The 20,518-nt window shown below is 38.6% G+C and overlaps 1 protein-coding gene across 1 annotated transcript in view; it reads left to right on the forward strand.

The window, feature by feature from the left end:
* Positions 1–471: 471 nt before the first annotated feature.
* Positions 472–20,518, forward strand: part of TBC1D15 (TBC1 domain family member 15) — a 28,135-nt gene continuing 8,088 nt past the window's right edge. The window contains exons 1-10 of the mRNA XM_010708182.4: positions 472–619; positions 7,831–7,929; positions 8,160–8,234; positions 8,929–9,067; positions 11,023–11,233; positions 14,672–14,774; positions 15,714–15,911; positions 17,188–17,316; positions 19,558–19,661; positions 19,949–20,043. Coding sequence (XP_010706484.1) covers positions 596–619; positions 7,831–7,929; positions 8,160–8,234; positions 8,929–9,067; positions 11,023–11,233; positions 14,672–14,774; positions 15,714–15,911; positions 17,188–17,316; positions 19,558–19,661; positions 19,949–20,043 — 1,177 coding nt within the window. The 5' untranslated portion in view covers positions 472–595. The remainder of the gene's footprint in view (positions 620–7,830; positions 7,930–8,159; positions 8,235–8,928; positions 9,068–11,022; positions 11,234–14,671; positions 14,775–15,713; positions 15,912–17,187; positions 17,317–19,557; positions 19,662–19,948; positions 20,044–20,518) is intronic.

Consider the following 20,518-nt stretch of genomic DNA (forward strand, 5'->3'; position numbering starts at 1 on the left):
ACAAAATACTGTTTTTCAGCATAGTCACCACCTCCAGCTATGCATTTTGGCCAGCGATGAACAAAAGCCTGCATGCCACGCTTTTCAAAACGTGCACCAGCAGAGGTGACCCACTGCTGCTGTCACCACTGCTGAAATAGGTCACCCATCACCTCTTTGTGCTCACATCCGCTTTTTGCTCCCCAAAAACATTCAGCAAGCGTCAACGAACGTCAGCGGGCGCAATGTCTTCCCTATGAAGAAATTCAGTGAATTCCTCTGCCTCACACGCACTTGCGTGTCAGACGCCGTTCTGTCACACGACAACAAAACGTAACGGGACATCGACAGGAAGGTTCAGAGTCTACCGCCGTACCACCAAGGGTAACTTTTTGAATCCTAAGAAGGAATCTCGCTCCCGAATCCCGCAACCCACGCACGCGGGAAAGGGACTGACTGAGCTCCCCTCCGCGCAGGCGCACTCCCGCAGAGACGGGCGCTGGGGCGTCTCCGCCCGATTGCGCATGCGCCGTCCGCCCAGGGGCCGACGGGCGTTGTTGTGGGTCAGCGTGGAAGCACGTGAAGAGCGCAACGTCATCATAAACACTCCGGCAACATGGCGGCGCCTCCGAGCGGCAAGGTAACAAACGCTGCCGCGGGACCGCCGCCGCCTCCTCTCGTGGAGGCCGCGCTGGGTTCGCTGCGTTCTAGGGGAGGGGGTGCTGCTGGGTCTCTGCGTGGCTCTGAGGGCCATTCCTCCGTGAAGCGTAACGGGCTTCTGTCACAGCCCCTAGGCCTGGCGGTGCTGGGAGGCCGGGGCGGTCGCCGTGTGGCACTCTGGCTCTCCTAGCCGACGTGTGTCCGCCCGCAGCGCTGCCGCCCCGTCCGATTCGCTCACGTCGCTGTTCCGACATGCAGAGCGCTTTGAGGATGAAGCAGAGCTCGACAAGGTGGAACCCGAGGGCTGGGCTGAGCTCGCGTGTCCGCTCTGCTCTCAGGTCCTCAGGGGAAGGTTTTGCCATGGAAATGCTTCTCTTCCCCCTGCGGAGAGGTTGGGAGGGACTGGTTTGGTCGGGCTGCTTTACCATATCCTCTATTACAGCTCAGAAATCCCTTAGTTGCTGTTAGGCATTCGAGTTGTAGCATAGCTGATCTGGGATGACCTCCTGGCTGTTTCCAGATACGCCAATTTAGTTTTCAGTTAAGTGAAAGAATAGGTACTGCTGTGTTTCTTCTCCACTCAATCCTAGAAGTGAAGTAGATTGTTTTCACTCAAGGCCTTAATGCAGGGATCCTCATCTTATTAAAAAGCATCTTCCCCAAAAGCTTGAAAAATAAATCTTGAGATCTTGCTGCTCGTTAAAATCCAGCTTAAATGGTAGTTTATCGGGTGCTGATGAGCACTTTGCATTATTTTTCACATACATTTTTATCAAAAACTTCTCTTCCTGCAGTTTTTTTTTTTTCTGAAGGCAGCTTAATTATCAGTAATATTGCTGAGGGGTTTGTTTGTGAATTTAACCTGTATTTGGTGTTCTTTTAACTAAAAGTTGGTTTGTCCAAACTTGTATAGATCTCTGCAGTTATTGTGGCAGTTACTCCACGTTCACAGCTACGTGTTAACGCCACTTCTGATTTGACATTCTTCCTGTGCTTCATGTTATTTAATTATGGTGTCTCAGTAAAGTAAGAGCTCTTGAAACAGAGGACAAAGTGACACTTGTGTTTTCTAAAACTATCCGAAGTAGTTGATGTGTGTAGATTCATACTTCTGCAGCTCTTGCCACCTGTGTGTTGCACTTCTGCTTGCTTGAATGCTGTACTCATTTGATCACAAAGTGATTTGTTTTAGCAAGCTGGAGCAAAATACAAAAAGAATTGCTTTTTTTTTTTTTTTTTTGCTGGATTACTTTTTCATTGGTTTATGGAAGGCTCTGGGTCACAAGTTGCTTCTTTGGGTGGCAGCAGGATTCTAGATGGCTTCACAAACTTGGGAAACTTCACTGCAGGTGGAATAAACGCAGCGTGACTTGGTGTTCTCATGTAGGGCTTTCTGCATTTTGGTGTGTTTCCAAATGATGAGGGTCCTAAATTAATTCTGCTTTTCCTTCTGGCTGTGCAGTGTTTTAATGATGTAGTTCAGGTGATAGATGTTTGGGAGAGTAGTGGGTATTAGCTTGTGCAGTGCTTTAGGCTCACTTGGCAGAGCTCCATGCTCAATAACATGAAAGTAATGCTTTTTATTGTGTAAATAATTTTTTGAAAAACATTACACAAGAAAATCCTACAGACTATATATTGTGATATGCTGAAGAGCTGTGATAGATTGCCTTGGCACAGATTTCATGAATCATAGAATGGCCTGGGTAGAAAAGGACCACAATGATCACCTCGTTCCAACCCCCTGCTATGTACAGGGTCGCCAACCACCAGGCTAGGCTGCCCAGAGCCACATCCAGCCTGGCCTTGAATGCCTCCAGGGATGGGGCATTCCTATTCACACTGGACAGCCTGTTCCAGTGTGTCACCACCATCTGTATGAAAAAATTCCTCCTAAAACAAATGAAATCTTCCCTCAGCAAATCATATCAGAATGAGGCTTTTATTTTCACCCTCTGTGTACTTTCCCCTTCTGCCATAGCTTTTTCTTTTTTGTTAAATTTTATATCCCAGACATTATTAATAGCAATGGACTCTAACTTGATTATTTCATATTATCTCTTGATTTTTTTTTTTTTACGGTTCTCTGGTTTCTTTTTCATACATTAACGTGGTATGAACTATAGTTACCTCATGCAACTGTATGTATTACTTTCCTTAGATTCCTTTTTATTCCTTTTTTACTGTGAAGGTTTTTTTCACTGTTTTTCTCAATACAGTTAATGCAGTTCCAGAAAACCTAATGCTGTTGATTTCTGGAGCCCAAACTTGTTCTTTGTTAATGACAGTGGACATTTTTTTTTTGCCTTTTCTTAGAGATTGCATTTTTTTACTGCAAGTAAAATGTCAGTAAGGTCTTCTGTTTTCAGAGCTTTTGGCTTTATTCATGAAAGCAGGTTTATTATCTCTTTTTGCTGCTTATTTATTTTCCTTATTTAAGAGAACTGTTTCTGGGCCAACTCTCACCCTTAAAATGGAAAACAGTTTCAGAAATGAGGTAGAAAGTTGTTTGTGGGGAGAAGTATAAATTTAGCCTGTCTGTGTATAGGCTATTACAGCTGTTCTAAAGACAGTAATGATTTTTGGTTTATGTTCTTGGAGTTGAATCTATCTTCAGCATATGGGCTGTTAGATCTTTCTCAAATTACCAGCTGACACATGGGCTGTCAGAGAAGTTATTTGTTATTTGCTTGTGTCCTTACTCTTCAAGTTAAAGCTTGGTCTGAGCTCAGATATTTGGCCTGCATAGTTTTAAAAGTGTTGAAGTAGCACTGTTACTGAACAGTAATGTAATGCTGTAATGTGTGTATGGAGGTGACATCATTGAGATTTTTTCGTAGCGAGGATCGGCAAAGAGACCTACAGCACTTTCTTGCAAATTTACTGCTGTAAAGCAGGGTACTTTTTTATGATATATGGTTCCCATCGTTGCAAGCGTTCTCACATGAATATTTTGTATTTTGTTTTCATTTCCCTGCTTGGAAACTTGTTGCAAGAGTTTTATACTTCTAAGACTAGCAGGGTGAGCAATTTTACTGTGTTAAAAAACAGGTTGAGCCATAGACTCAGCAAACAAGACGTACAAGGAAACAGTTTTATCCACTTACTAAGCTCAGATATCTTTTTAGATATCTTCTTTGTAGCAAAAGATCACAGTCAATTGACATGAGCTTGATGCTTTGCAGACTACTGAAATATGGTGGCTGGTGACTGGTAGTGGACTGATGTAGCAGTGCCCAGCCATGTGCCTGGTGACGGCTGAGTAATGTTAATAAGCCCTGGAGAAGGCTCAGCTGTTCCAAAGAGGGAGGTGGAAATTAAAGCAGCATGATGCAAATTTGTAAATTGAGATCTATTTTTTTTCTAACTTAAAGACCAGCTCTGAACTATGGTATTATATTTTGTTGATAAAGTTAGCGCAGAACAACCGCGGACTAAATTGAATTTATTTTATTGGCCTGTATTGTTTTCCTTATTGTGTTGCGTCTTTTATTGTTTACCTTCTGTAAAAAGGTACCTTCTGTAATAGCATCTGTAAAACAAGATGCTAATCAGCTGCTATATCTGTTGTTAATGCTTGCAGGCAGACCCATTTTTCCTTAATTTGTAGTCTGTGGAGTGTTCAGACTTTTACTCAGTCACTTTCTTATGTGCAGCCTGTTTGCTGCTTCAGCTGTTGAATCCACAATGAGATCTTTTACCTGATGTTATAATATGAGGCAAAAATGTACAAAAGTTGCTAGAATCTGGATTTGCACAGTGCCACAATACTCAGTGATCCAAACTGGCTGGTTCACTCTGTAAGTGCTGCATGCTGTGTCTGTCATAAGCTGGGTGGCATCTTGGAAGAGTGATTGAAGCCCTGGTTTGTAATTTCTGGCAGAAAAGGAGAATGTATGTAAGGGTATGGGAAGAGAGTGTGAAGTGTCTGAAAGACAGGGCTAGCAGGATTGTTGCACAGCTTCTCTACTTTCTCAAATGTCCTGTGTTGAACAAGTTGCTGGCATATGACAGAGAGGTAAGAGAAGGAATGTAAGGTGTGAGCAGTGAGTGCACACTAGCATAGGGTCGCAGAGTGGTTTGTGTTGGAAGGCACCTTAAAAGACTATCCAGTTCCAACCCCGCCTACTGCCACCCACTGGGTCAGGCTGCTCAGTCCCCATCCAGCCTGACCTCGAACACCTCCAGGGATGATGGGGCATCCACAGCTTCTCTGGGCAACCTGTGCCAGTGCCTCACCACCTTCTGAATAAAGAATTTTTCTTATGTCTAACCTAAACCTACCCTCTTCTAGGTTAAAGCCAATAACCCTTGTCTTATCATTTCACTCCTTGCTAAAGTGTCCCCCTCCATCTTTTCTATAAACTACCTTTAGGTGCTGGAAGGCTGCAGTGAGGTCTCCCTTGAGGTTTGTCCATGCTGACTCCCTTAGTCTGTCACAATACTCTCATGGCCTCCTTCAGACTCATTGAACAACCCTTTGTTTTTTTCTTTTCCTGGGATCCCCAGGCCTGGACACAACTCTCCAGATGGGGCTTTATGAGGGTGTAGTTGAGGGAAACAATTCCTTCCCTTGCCCTGCTGTTTGCCCCTCTTTTGATGCAGCCCAGGGTACGATTGGCTTCTGATCTGCAAACGCACACTGCTGGCTCATATCAATTAGTGGTGTCCAGCACAGGCAGGATGGGTATTAACGAGTAAGACAGGCAGGACCACCTGCTCTGTTCAGCTCTCCTGTTGCCTACACCTCACTGTCTTCGGGTGCAATGTTGTCTCTCACTAGCTGGTTGCACAAAACCATAAACCGCCATCAAATGACAAGAGTTTAATCCAAAACACTTGTTTGTGGTCTAGGATGTATTGTAATTTATGCACTCTGGTGAAGGCCTTCTTATGTATGTCTCTGACAGTAAAATGCAACAAGTTTTACCCACTAACTCCTCCTCATACACACCATAATGAGCTTGTGATACGAATTTTCCATGCTGCCTCCTTCAGTATGATACCACCTGTTTACTGGGATAACAGCAGGACTTCAGGCAGTTATTCTGCTGGATGTGGAATATAAATACATCAACAGATTTCCATAACCTGAACTAGGATCGCCCACGACGTGTCCCAGAACAGTGCAGAGGAGGCTGCTTCTCAGAGGGTGGCTTTTTGTCAACTGAGCCTGTGTTGAACCTCTTCCTTCTGTTTTCTGTGGTCAGTGGAAAACAACTATTGCACAGTTTTCCTGAGTTTTGTGCAGTGCTCCTCGTTTTTACAGCCCCTCTGTCAGTTTAGTTGGTAGAATAGCCACTGTCTCTGCATGGCACAGAGTTGTTAATGACTGACTGGAATGAATGGTGAATGCCATATCTTTTCTCAAATTAGATACCTTATTGCATCTTCTGTGCTACTGTATTGACTCAGTCTTGTTTCTTCAGTGTTTTGCTGGTTCTAAAAAAACCCAACTCCTTAAGCTCTGTTGTGTTAAATATTTGATAACAGAAGAAGTAAACACAGGATTAGACTTGTCAGACTTTATTCTTATCCAATAACAACTCAGCCTCATGTTTTTTCTGTCTTTTTTTGGGGGGGTGAGGGGGTTAAGATAGGAATAAAATAAACTGCCTTGTGACAGGGCTCTGTTTTACAGACATCATCCTCTAAACTTCTGAGCATGTTCCAAGTTCCTCGATTTCATCATGTGTTACAGCAGAGGTGAATCTGTTATGCAGAGCAATGCAGAGTCTTCCAGTTATGTGATTACTGTCACATGGATAAAAAAGAATATAAATGTTAATAATTAGACTGGTAGTAGGGCTGTTTTGCTGGCATGGAGTAACTGCTGTAATATAGTAGATTGAGGAGGTGTAGTTTATTATACTTAGTGAAATTGCTGGCAGAAATGCACATCTAGCCGTATAATTCCAAAGCAGAGTTTTATCTGGAACAGCTGTCCCAGTGATTGATCACTTTGGTTCATACTTCTAATTGTGGTGATAGATCAGGTCCAAATACTGGAAGGCACAATTTAAATAACGTCTAAAGTTGCGGTGTTTAACCAGAGATTGAATTTCAGAGCAGGTATTTGTTAGAAATAGAAGGAGGATCTTTTTTTTTTTTTTTTTGATAGAAAAAACAAGACCTGTAATAGAGAAAAGGAAAAAAGATTCCTAGTGTTTAGGAGGGAGCTTAATAGTATTGCCGTTAGGCCTTCAAGAAGGTGTTTAGACTGAGTGACCTCATCAGCTCCTACAAGCAATATTGCTTGCACACCTGAACTTCTGGCTTACTGGCCTGACTGCAGACGTGATGATTTTGTTACTCTGATGAATTAGTATGTTCAGAAGAAGACACTGATATTTTAGTACTTAAAGAAATGTAGGATCTCTCTATTGAGTAGTTAATAAACAATTTTATTTTGCCTTTAAAAACATGTATTTCTTAAGACAGCATTTGCTGCTTAGTTTGAAAAACTACCAGTCATAGAAAATTACTGCAAAATCTTATCTTGGTGGATTAGGGACTTCTTGCACTAGAAGACTCGTTTAAAAAGGGCTTGTTTACATTGTTTATAGAGCTCTGGTATGCAGTGTGGCTTAGAAGAACCTGCTGGATTTTGGTAGAGAAGATCTGTTGTTTTTTTAATTTTTTTTGAAAAGCATGATCAGAATTATATGAGCATCGTTGCCTTTGGATGTATTTTTTTGAACGCTTAAATGCTGAAGTTAGATGGGCAGTGCATTGTCCTGTGAACTTCTCTTATCTGACTTGCATATTCCAGCATTGAAATGGAACCTTTGCTACTCGTGCTGAGTGTAGGGCCATTTTTTGGTTTAAATTTAGGTTACCAATTCAACATGATTAAATAGCAAATGGGGGAAAGGTGAGCCACGTAAGTAGTGCTTTCATAGTAACCTCTGTCTGCTAGTTAAAACAACAACAACAACAAAAAACACCAGACTGCTGAATGCATTTTGGTGACTTTCTGACAGAGTAATAATAGCTGCTGTATTGGTTAGAGAACAAATGTAATCAGTTCTAGTTTCTATTGTTTCTTGATTTATGTGAGAATCTTAGAAGAGGAGGAAAAAAAGGAAGATAATGTAAGAAGCTTCAGGCATTCACTTCAACCTGTGTAGGTGAATCAAAACGATAATGAATAATGATTTGTCTCCTGTTCCATTATATTCTTTGTTTTAGGTTTTATATGAGCAAGATGGAGTGTTCATTCATCCATCCTGTGGAAAAAATGATGATCAGGACAACTTCATATCAGGAGTACTACGTGTCATAGAGAAGGTATTTGTACAATACAGTTGCAGAAGCTTCTTACATTTGTTGGCCAAGTTAATGCGTTTGAGAAATTTGAAATGATTTCTTAAGTATTGGATTTCATTAATGAATGAGCATTGCATTGTTTTTGACATCTGCATCATTTATATATAGTCTAAGTTGCCCCTGAATCATACTGTGACTAAATAGGGGGATGTGTAATTTATTATTATACAGATTTGTTGTTTGTATTGTAGGAAAATGAAGTTATAGTAGACTGGAGACCACAGGATGATACTTTGGATACTTCTAATATCCTCTGTGCAGGAAAGGTATGTTTGTTAGTTATAAATGTCCTTCATTCTATTTTTCTAGGGATTTGATTTTGTATGAACTTATGGGTAGGTGACCTCATAACTGGAAGCAAAATCTATTATGCATGACTGTCGTTGGTATTAATAGCTATATGTAGGATATTTCCTGTGTGGACTACGGCCAGGTTCAGGTTGTGGGGGTATGTGTTTTATGTATATACATAAAATAAAGGGAGGACTGTCTGAGTGACCGAATGAGTGTAAGCACATCGCTGTCACCAATCTCTCCACATCTGTTTTGTTGGATGATGGTGATTCATTCTTCATAATTAGACTCAAAACAGAGAGACACTGTTATAATGCAAAATATTTGAAGTCTGTTAAAGTTCTAAGGTTCAGTGGTTTAAGCTGTGTTGAGAGGATGTGATAAGGCAGGAAGATGAAAGTTTTATGTTTAAATAAACTTTTGTGTTGGTGGAGTCTGTGAAGGAGGCTTAGATATTTAAGAACTGTGTTGAATTTAAGTATAACCTTATTTCTTCTTAGTTCTTGTCATAAATAAAAATTCCTTGTGTTGAGTTGTGTCAGAACTTTATACCAAAAATTCTTTTCGTCTGTGAAAGTAAAGATGCTCTTTCTTCTGCTTGTTGCATCTGGGAATCTTGTCTTGTGCTTTTTTTTTTTTTTTTTGATGGTTACTTTCTTTGCTTAGGATTCCAGCTCTGTGGTGGAGTGGACTCCAGCTCCCAAAGAAAAATCCTCCCGAGGATCAGACCGTCCAAACAATTATGAAGCAGAATGGGACATGGTCACCACTGTCTCTTTTAAAAAGAAACCCCATTCAAATGGAGGTACTTCAAAAATAAGTGAACTTTCTTTTTGTTTCTTCTGATTTGTAATTGTAGAATTGTCTTCATAATCCAGTGTAATGGATTTCATTAGGAATTGAAAAGCTGGGCTCATTTGTGGCAAGAGGTGAATTTCTGGGCATGGAAAATCAATTCAGCGTGTAATACCTGCTTTCTGCCGCCAATCTAATTTCTTCTCTGAATTAGTTGAGAAGCATATAGATCCAAGATCGTGTGATCAGGCAGTTTAAATGTGACAGTTTTTTCGTTGAACTCTTAAAATCACAGAATCGTAGAATTGATGATCTTTAAGGTCTTTTCCATTCTGAGCAAGTCCAACCGCAACCCAACCATACAACCCTAACTAACAGCCCTCCACTAAATCATGTCCCTGAGCACCACATCCAAACGGATTTTATACACATCCAGGGATGGAGACTCAACCACCTCCCTGGGGAGCCTATTCCAGTGCTTAACAACTCTTTCTGTAAGGAACTGTTTCCTGAAATCCAGCCTAAACTTACCCTGGCACAACTTGAGGCCATTTTCCCTCGTCCTGTCACCAGTAAGCAGAGACCAACCCCACTCTCGCTGTAAGCACCTTTCAGATACTGGAAGAGAGCAATAAGGAACCTTATTAACCTTAACCTCAACCTGCTTTTCTCCAGACTAAACAGCCCCAGTTCCTTCAGTCGCTCCTACAGGATTTGAACAAAACGTATTATTAGAGAGGAAAAAAAGAAAAAAGTTTACTACTCAAATGTTTTTCAGCATAGGAACAGCAGGGGGAGATGGAATGGATAGTTATGTTGATACTTAAGTTTTTTCTATGTCGAAGCTTAGAAAACCTATTTTGTCTAATGAACATACTTTGGGAAAACAACTTCATAGCTGCGTCATTGTTATTATGTTATCTCAGTAGATATGTGATTTAAAAAAAAATGGTAGGCAGCTTTTTCCTTTGATTCATCACCTTACTTTTCTTTATAATTCTTGGTTCTTTATATTTATCAGCCTTAAACTTGCAGACCCTTGTGGTTGTTTTTCCATTTTTGTATTAGTTTTAAATAGTGCTGGCTGTCATATATATCATTTATGAGAACAGGTTTTGGACTTTAAACTGTGAACATTTTGGAGTAAAGTGCAATCCTAGCTTTTATAATTCTGTGTTTGAAAAGAGCTTCCAAGACGATGCAGGGCTAAATGTCTGTCAGGCATAGAATGTTTTATTATGCTGTTGGTTTGTATTGATCTTTTTCTCAGTTTTTAAGAGGCAGAGTCCATCTTGATCCAAAGTAAGTGTCAGTGAGTCCCGTTGACTTAGATTATATTTTTTTGTTCTTTATTTCTGGTGGCTGTAATTGGATGGTGGTGGGATGGGCTGTATGCCAATGTCCCTACAGGCATGCTGGCTCCTTCCAGTTTCCTGGTGAAGTAACGTTGAATCCCTTTGTTTTGAATGTATTACTGTCTTGCACAGATTTGCACTGTAAAGGAGGAAACAGCTTTTCAGTTCCATCTCCCTTATATTGCTTGCAGCCTGACAAGGTGTGTGCATGCTCCACAGTATATACAGTATTATGCAATATTAGGATGTATATTACTTTAGTTTGAGCAGTGTTACCATGTGAAAATACTGGTGAGATTTATCATGTTGCTGCAATTTAGTAATGTAATTGTACATTACCTACTGGATCATTTTCATACTCTTATCTTATGACAGATCTTAAAGGAAGCAGTCTGATGGAACTGCTTACTTCAAAAGTCTGTATGAAATGAGAAAACAATGAGAAATGACTGTCGTGGTTATAGTATTTATTTTTTTAATCAGAACTAATGCTGGGTTTTTGTTTACTGTGGATTTTTTGGCTTGTTTAGAGGAACAGGGACAGATAATAGATTTGTAGTTGCTAATACTGAAAACCGAACTAAAATTACATGATGATTTTGTTTTTAAGATGCTACAAATCACGCAAATGGAGAAAGCACGTGGTCGTTCCTGTTCAGTTTGACAGATCTGAAATCAATCAAACAAAACAAAGAAGGCATGGGATGGTCTTATTTGGTGTTTTGTCTGAAGGATGATGTGAAGCTTCCAGCTCTACACTTTCATCATGGAGACAGCAAACTTTTTATTAAATGCCTTGAAAATCACGTTGTGCTGAGAGAGTAGGTATCAGACAATCTTATTCTGATTTAAAATTTGGATTATTGGTTTACGTCTTTGATTCTTCAGAGATTTTCAGATTAATGCTTTTTGATGTATTTTACCATCCCTTTTTTGTTAGTAGAATCAATTTTCAAGGTGTCTAAAGCTGTAATTTTATGTACTGAATATACAGGCTGAAGTTTTAAACTGTGGATTGCTTTATAAGCCACTTTGGAATCTATGGGAATGTTATGGTTTCATCATACCTCAGTAGCTCCCTCTAGTGGATTCAGAAGCTTCTCGTGAACACTCAGATGATGTAAAGTTAAATCTTTCATGAGCAGCTACTTGGGATAACTTGTGTTTAAAATTTGAGATCTACTCCCATAAAGAAAATATTTGAATATTGCCATTGGCGTATGATCCAGTGAGCGTATGAGATACAGTACTATCAATTAAATCACTTGATGTATGAATGTTTTGCCACAGAACTCAATCCGATCTGCAAAATGATCTGCAGAAGGCTTTGGCAATATGAGATGTGGTGGCCAGGTTTGTGATAAATTGTCAACTGCTTGGAGAAGGTGATATGGTCAGTGTGACCGGCTGGTGAAATGGTATTATTGGTAGCAATGGTAGCAATGTCTGCAAGCCTTTAAAGAAAAATACCTGTGAAGACTAAAGCAGGAGGATAGTAGGGAGACAAGGTGATGAAGATAGTTAAGAATATTCTCTATACAATTGGAGGCTAGGAAACCCTGAGTGACAGTTTCAGTTAGTTTCAGTTCTGTAGAGTCATATGCAACAAATAATTGTAATTCACATTGCTACATAAAATTGATTTATTGCTGATTAATTGAATGGAAATGAAACAGGTAAGGATTTTGGTTCCTATTTCAAACACTGTTTCTTTCAGATAATCAATGGCGAATAGTTGGCCACTTAAGCATTCTTCCTTTTTTTGACCCAGTAGATGCTTAGTTCTTGTCCTTTGTAGCCTCTTGTTCAGGTATGCAGTGTGGATATTCCTGCAGCAACAGTACGAAACATTTCCTCTCAGACTGGGGATGAAACTGTGATTAGAGAGGCTGCCACGTCCTTAGATCTGTTCTTAAAAGGCCTGTGCAGTCTGATCCAACAGCTGTATGCATGGGAGAGTTCAGGGATGCTTAACAGATAGAGTTCCCTGGTAACAGAAGGTAGGGAAGCTTGAGGTGATATCTGGGCATTTGGAATGTGCAGAGCTGTATGGTGTTTCTGTCTGAGACTGTACTGTCTGTTGCAGGCTGGAATAGCAGATACTTTGGGAACTATGTATATAGTTTGAGAACTATGATGTAGCTATGAAAATTAAATTTGCATGAAGTCAAGCATTGAGCTGAACAGGAACTTCCAGTTTTAGTAAGAATACTTAGATTTCTCTCTTCCTTTTAGGTCTATTTTTGGCACCAAAGTCTTCTCTATGGTCTATTCATGTATGATTTTTTTACTTTCTTTTGTAAGAAAATAATACACTAAGTAACTTGTGGAGGTGACAAACCATGCTTTGCACATTTGTCATTTTGTGGTATCTACTTATGCTTAATTAAGTATCTGAGCACACAGAGCATGCAGCCTCTTGTAGGGAAAGATGTTTTCTGGGTTGCATAAAGAAGTATGCAGCAATGCAATTATTCCAACCTTTCTATCTATGTAGGTATCAGGTACTGATGTTAAGGCAGAATTAAGCTTTTTCCTAAAATACCTTTCTATCTTAAGTATTTTCTTCCTCTGTTTATGCTACCTCAAAGGCTTTTGCCTTTCACTACTGTGCCTTTTTAAATCTTGTGACGTTGCTGTAATTGGTACGTGTGAGGCAGCTAAACTTGAACAAAATACTTGTAATCTGTTGCTTTAAAGAATTTCTCTTAGTTTTATTGCACCAGGCTAATACTGAGAAAATACCACACTGCTGACACTTTCTAGCTTCCAGTACTGTGAACAAATGTTTAATGAAGTTTCTAGTTCACAAGTGTGTTTTGAGCATTGGCCAAGTAGCTGCCTATACTGAACAAGCTGTCCAGAGCAAATGTTTTATTACAATGAAAGTATCATACAAAGCTTTTTGTTCTTTTGGGTGAGAAAAACAGAGTACGTGACTCAGCCTTTGCCTTTTTTAGTAAAAGCCAGTTGAGCTTCATTAACTTTCACTGCCTCAGATCTTTGGCTGTGGTGTCTGGTTGTTTCAAAATGAGATCTCTTGTTGGATTTCATATCCGACAGTGTTCTGTCATGTTGGAATTGAAGACAGATAAGGCTTATTAAAAAGTTCTTATCTTTGATTTTAATAACATGGTAGATGAGGCAGGTATTAATAAAAATAAAAGTAATTTTTCTTTCAAAAACTAGAAATAGTGAATTTAAACTTTGGGAAAGGGTGATATAGTAAGGTGTTCTATAAATGCAAGTGTGTTAGGATGGGTTAGGATTAGGTGCAAAGAGCTTAGTGTTCTCCAGCCTGGCTACTAACTCCAAGACTGGAATGTCAGATTGGTTTCTGAACTGTTGTCATTGCTTTTGTATAATGAGCTGTAAGTGGTGTTGATTCAGGAGCTGCTTAATTGATCATATTTGCGTGCCAGAGGAAGGAAGAGGATGTAGGAGGAATGAGAGCAAAAGAAAGATGAAATACTAAGAGTGGCATGCTTCCAGCTGCCTTTGCTATCATTTTCATCTGGCTGTGCAAGCCTGAAATACAGGAGTGTACAAATGCAGTGAATTATGCCAAATCAGGTTTGTGTTCATTTAGAATTTGGAGTCTACACAATGTGTTTGTGTGATGGTAATCAGATATTTTGTTTCACAATACAGTTGTTGGAGTACTGTGTTGGTAAACTCTTACTGAAATGAATTTTAGAATTAGGCTGACAATAGCTGTAGTAGTAGTATTGGTTAGAAATTTGTTGATTTTCTTTCATACAATGAAAGGCAGTTTGTAGTCTTTTATGTAATGTTTTACAGTATATAAAAACGTAAGATTCACTAATTGGTAGAAAGAATTGTTTAACTGTGTATGGTGACATGGGTTCTTTTCACACACAGTTATGTTAAAAGTGTTTCAGGTGTATGTGTTGAGTTTGATTATCTCAAAGAATTTCCTGTCTTTTTTTTGTCCACTCAAATATAGAAAATATTTACTCTGAAAGTTGTCACCCTCATGTAATTTCTCATTACAGCATAGTAATCTTTTGAAAAGGTGCATAACATAACTCAGGATGAATGACAATCTTATTTAAAAAAAAAAGTCCTGTTTTCTAAAGTGTTAGCACATGGAGTCTTGCCAAAAGTGATCTTGCATCAGACTTGTTTTCCTTGCACAAAACCTGAAATGTGACTTTTAAGACCTGTAAATGTTCTAAAACATTTTCAAGAAAAACTTGTGGTACTTGCAGAAACCCCATGCTTTAATTTTATTGTAGATCTCCACAGGATAAACTCATTCTTCTTGTGAACTCTCAGAATAAGTCTCTGTCTCAATCTTTTGAAAACCTCCTAGATGAACCATCATATGGCTTACTGCAGGTATGTATTGTTTGATTTTTTTTTTTTTTTATATTTGGAAGGAGTTTATTAAAAGAAAAATGCCAGCCTTTCTATATCACGAAAATCCCCTTAGTCATTGCTGTCTAGGACCATTAATTGTATCCTAAAATGAATGCTTACTAGGAAGCACACTTAAGAGTGAGCTATTTAGTATGCTACTTGTTTCTTAACCTCCTGTTTAAAACCTAAACCTACTCAAGTTACTTTTGCCTGCAACTGTGTACATCTGGGTACAGATAGTTTTAGAAGTGGAAAAGAAATTTCTAAGCTTTCCTTGACCAGATATTCTCTTCTTGTTTTCTGGTGGTTTCGAAGAGAGGCTGGAAATACAGCAGCAAAGAGCACAAGTACTGCTTAAAACAGTTTTTTTTCTTAAAACTGTTTATCGCTTGATGGAGTTTATGGCTTTGTGAGGGTCAGCAGCAAAATTTCTGGTGATTGAATGAGGCCAGAGTTCTGACCTACTGACTCATTTAATTTATGGAATCTTCAGAAGTGCATTAGTTTCTGGACTTAGTTGTCATATAAAAGTTTTCAGTGAGATTGCTAGCAGAGTACTTGAATTTTCAAGGTACGACATGATGTAAAGGTAGACAGGCTTAGGCAGAAAAATGGTTTTGTGGCATTAATCACAGGAAAGTAAACACCAAGTCTGATCTGGTCGTGTACATAGGTCAGACTTACTCAGCATACTGCTATCTAATCTTTCAGTTCAATCATTAGTGTTATTTTAATACTTAGGATCTCAACTTTTTGAATCATGCAATGAATGTACTGTGTGAAATTACTTACATGTGAAACTTTAATAACTTTTAGTCTTACTATGATCTACTTGCTGTTTTTATTTCCTTTAAGCACAAGAATTCTAAATGATCTGAGGCTTTTCATAATTTGCTTGTTTTCCCTGTTACAACACAGAAATGGAAGAAAGATCCATACACAGTAACAATGGGAAGGTTTTCCAAAGTCACAAACTATATCTTTGATAGCTTCCGATTAAGTGACCCTTCAACTCAAAGGCGACCACCCTCAGAAATGGCAGACTTCCTCAACGATGCTATTCCAGGGTTAAAGATAAATCAGCAGGAGGAACCAGGATTTGAAGTCATTACACGAGTGAGTGTGTAAATCAATATGACACAGATGTATTGATTCTTTTTATGCACATCTTTGAAGGAATTCTAGGACTTGAAGCTTGGTGAGTGGTGCTGTTTATACTTGGCAGTTGTGACACAGTCTGGCCTTGTCATTTGTTGGCAAGAGTAACATCAGCAGCAGCTACTTCTGGAGTACGTCATTTTTATGCCTGCAAATAAAAGTTTTGCTTTTAAAAGCAAAAATGTTTGTGATTATTGAAGCGGGAGTTTTTTTTATCACATGGAATAGGTACCCTTCAAACTGAACTCTCATTTCATGCTTAACCTTTCCATTCTGGCTGGATATTAAGTAAAATTAGGGTATTCAGACTAATAAAAAATTTCCGTGGCTTATCACTGTAACGCTTCAGTTTTAGGAGATTTAAGATGATAGCTTAAGAAGATTTAAAAATAATAAATTAAATTGGATAATTAATGTCCATAGTCTGTAAATGTATGGATTTATGTATCACTTGAACCGAAACGAGAATGAAGTTGTAGTTGTATCAGGAATCACTTTAGGCTTCTGTTGTCATCTTTTACAGATGAATGGAAAATACATCTTTGTAAATGCTTCTGATTGCTATTTAAATAGCTCATATGTTTTTAATGTTAAACTATTTTGAATATTGTTTTTCTTTGAGGTCAAAATTGTCTTGATAGCTTAACAGTAGCTATATGAACTATGCAATTCTGAAACTTTATTGCCTAGCACTTAATTTATTAGTGGAAAAGTAATAATGATTTTTTTAAAGGGATAGCTTACTTTAATTGATCTGCAGTCATGCTGTTCAGTCTGGTTTCAGAATAACATCCTTGAACCTGAGTTCGTTCTTCAGTTCTCTCTTTAGATGCTCCAGTGCATGTCAGGAATGTGCTTTTGAAGTGAAACTTCCTTTTGTCTTTGTTGGCTATGCTGCACCTACCTATTGCACTTCTAGTTGTTTAGAGGATTCAGCCCATGGAACTAACCTGAACGTAGTTTGCAGGTGTTGGTAGAGATGGAAGGCTATGTCAAATGCATCCTTTTCCAAAATCTGAAATACTAGCTTTGATAGTCAGGTCCTCAGCACACTGCATCTTGCTCTTTCTGCCTGCAGTGCTCCGTACTGCTTCCTAATGTGTAACTCTGAGGATCTAAGGCTAACGCAGATATGAATATGAGGATCTAACAAGCTCAGTAGTATTTGTGTGATTGTTCAAAAATGTCCATGTATTTAATTGGGTTTTGTATAACACCTTTGTGTTGGTTTCAGATCGATCTAGGAGAACAGCCTGAAGTCAGTAGAAGAGAGCCTGTGTCAGTTGAAGAATGGACTAAAAATATGGATTCTGAAGGAAGAATTTTAAATGTAGACTACATAAAGCAATCAATATTCAAAGGGGTAATCTGTTTTTCCAAAGTCCTTTTCTCTCCTTCCCGAGCTATAGTATTGCTGGTTTTGTTATGCTTGTAATGCTTCATGTAGGACTTTGGGCGTGAGCTAGTCGGTATTTTTGGAATGGCTTTACAAAAGATGGTGTAATGCTCATTGAATACTTCATGAATCTCATAACCATGCAGTGTACTGCACAAATAGAGAGATCTTGAGGTGGCTGACTAAAAGGGAATGGTTTTAAAAGACAGGCCCACGTCATTGAGAGGAGAAATCAAAGTGACTTTCAGGAAAACACCAGTGCTTCACCGTGGCTCAGCCTGGAGCGGAAGAGGCAGAGGGAAGGCCTCATGGTGGCCTGCAGCTCCTCACGAGGAGGAGAGTGGCAGGGCTGAGCTCTGCTCTCTGGTGACAGCAAAAGAGCCTGAGGGAACGGCATGGAGCTGCGTCACAGGAAGGTCAGGCTGGGAATTAGGAAATTTTTCACCTGAGGGTGTTCAGGCCCTGGAACAGACTGCCCAGGGCAATGGTCACAGCACTAAGTTGCTGGAGCTCAAGTGTTTGGGTGACACTTTCAGATGAGGGTTTGATTTTTTTTTTTTTTTTTTTTTGGGTGGTCCCTTGTGTGGAGTCAGGAGTTGGACTTTAATCCTTGTGGGTGCATTCCAGCTCAGGATATTCTTCTGTGAGTGTTAGACTATCAGGTTTATTCTTCTTAAGGATGTTTTCTTGTCCATTAAAAGCTTCCTTTTTTTGCCGAGCAGTTTACCTGGATTTGTCCCTCAGTACTGAACACTCACCAGTATTTATTATTGAATTGCAATTCAGTAATTGCAAAATTGAATCCACTGAATGTGAATTCAGTCTCATTGATGCAAGTTTTATAAGTTTTTATTATTTGCTGTGGCTGTTCTACCTGATGTTACTTTAGTGTTGGATTGTTTTCCTTTTATTTTTGTAGAAATCCTGCTGCCTTAATGCTTTCTTTCTAAACTTGTTGATGCACGTTTATAAGAATGCAGTCTTCTGGGGATTTAAGCATGGGTAGAGAATGATAACATTGATATTACAGTTATTAAAAATACATATTGAAGGAGATAGAGCAAAACTGAAAGATTTTTAAGTTTGTATGACTGTTCTTTAATATACTTGTGCCTGAGGTGTCCAAGTAGGGACCATTATGCAATCGTGACAATTCCTACAAATCTTTTTTCCCAGCCACCAATGTTTCAGTGTCACTTGTGTTTTTCAGTGCCGGAGGAGTAAGTGCTCCATGTTATTCATGACTCTCAGTAACAAGTACATTAAATGGAGATCCATTAAATGGATTAATGGAGATTAAATGGAGATCCTCTTTAAAGACAATGCTTCTCTTACACTGTTACATGCTGGAAGAGTTCCAGTTACTGCTTGGCTGGAGCACCAAATTTCAGTGGTTGATGCTATTTACTGCATCATCTTCCTTGCCTTAATTTAATAGTAAATGGAAGAAAATACAGCGAGATATCAAGCAATGAGGCAGGAGTATGAGCTTGGACTGATAAACTGTGGGTCTTCCAAGTCTTAGGACTTGAAAAAAATGTCTTTTGACGTACAAGATAAGACTCAGCTAGTACACTTTTGTCATGTAGAAATGATTACTTAGATGTCTGACAAGTAGTGCCCTTCAGTGAACAGTGGTATTTTTGTTTGCTTGAAAGGTTCATCTGCATGTTGGCAGTGTCTTGTTAGATGACAGTACTTGTTTAAAAAAGATGGAAAATGGAAGGTTAGTACTTAATATGAGTTTCTGGAGACAAAACTGTGGCAGTTAAACAGCATCATGTTCAAATGTATGGATTTAAATGTACTTTGGGTTTTTTGTTTCTTAGTATCTGTGGTGCCCTTAAGGGTTTTTTTTATTTCAAGCAGTGATGCAAAAATATAGGAAGAAATACTTTTTAAAAAGCTTTTTATATTCTTTGGAAGTATCTACTAGTTCTACAGTTGAGAGCATATGTTAAATTGATTTTTCATTCCAGTTTTTTTTATGAATCTAAGTTGTATTGCTGCTTAATCATGCTCTCTTCCTCCTTTACCTTTGAATGTGTTAATTAGCAAATAAAGTTTAGCTGCAGTATAACAAGAATGAGCTTATCATAAGTTTTGTTTCTCTTAAGCTGTTACTTTCAGAAGCGTTGTACTCCTACAGGAGTGTTTCTTCACGAAACTGAGGTAGTATTTTTGTTAATGTTTCCAATTTTTCCTTAGGGACTTTGCCATACTCTAAGAAAAGAAGCATGGAAATTTCTTTTGGGATATTTTCCTTGGAATAGCACTAAAGAAGAGAGAGCAAACTTGCAAAAAAGGAAAACGTGAGTCCAGTTTCAAGTTGCAAAACACATGAAATTGTTTGGTGTTTTTTCTAAGGTGTAACTTGAAAGGTAGCTGTTAAAGATTGTTCAGTGCAGTGAAGTGTTTGACAGACCTTCTTAAAAGATTATTCCACTGAAGTGAAAACATTATATCAACAATTGGGTTGCTGTTACCCAATTTATTCCAAAGAACAAATAGAATACTTAAATTAAAAAAAAAATAATAATAATAATAATAAAAAAATGATGAAGCATGTTCTGGTTTCAAAATGATTTCTCTTTTTCAGGGATGAATATTTCAGGATGAAACTGCAGTGGAAGTCTGTCAGTGAGGAACAGGAAAAACGAAATTCAAGATTAAGAGACTACAGGAGTCTCATAGGTAAATTTGGTTTCAGAAACATGCAACTGTGTGAACTCAAACCTTTGCGGTTCAACATGAAATTGAAGAAATGTAAGCTTTTGAGTAACCTATATGGGAAGAGGCACTGAAAAACTACCGTGTAGCTATTCTCAGATGTCTAAATTTTCTTATAAACTTAAGACCTTTTCTTAACCAGAGTAATTCGGAGCTTTTACACCATAGTGCTGCAGATCAACTGGATTTTTTTTTTGCTTCCCTTAGTAAAATACAAAATACTTTTTCCTTTTTATTTGAAAATGTCTAAAATAATGGTGATACAGTAAGAATTTCATACGTATGCTAAGGGTTAAGGAAGGTCTTGAGATTTATAGAATGAGTGTGTACTTGTGTACAGCTTATTACCTGAAAATAATATTCAGGGTTCAAAATTGGCTCAAGTTCTGTTTTAAGTATCTAAAATATCAATTAAAACATTAAATTTTTGTAAACTTTG

Source organism: Meleagris gallopavo, chromosome 1 (assembly GCF_905368555.1).
Source record: "Meleagris gallopavo chromosome 1, MGAL_WU_HG_1.1, whole genome shotgun sequence".
In the NCBI taxonomy this organism is placed as follows: domain Eukaryota; kingdom Metazoa; phylum Chordata; class Aves; order Galliformes; family Phasianidae; genus Meleagris; species Meleagris gallopavo.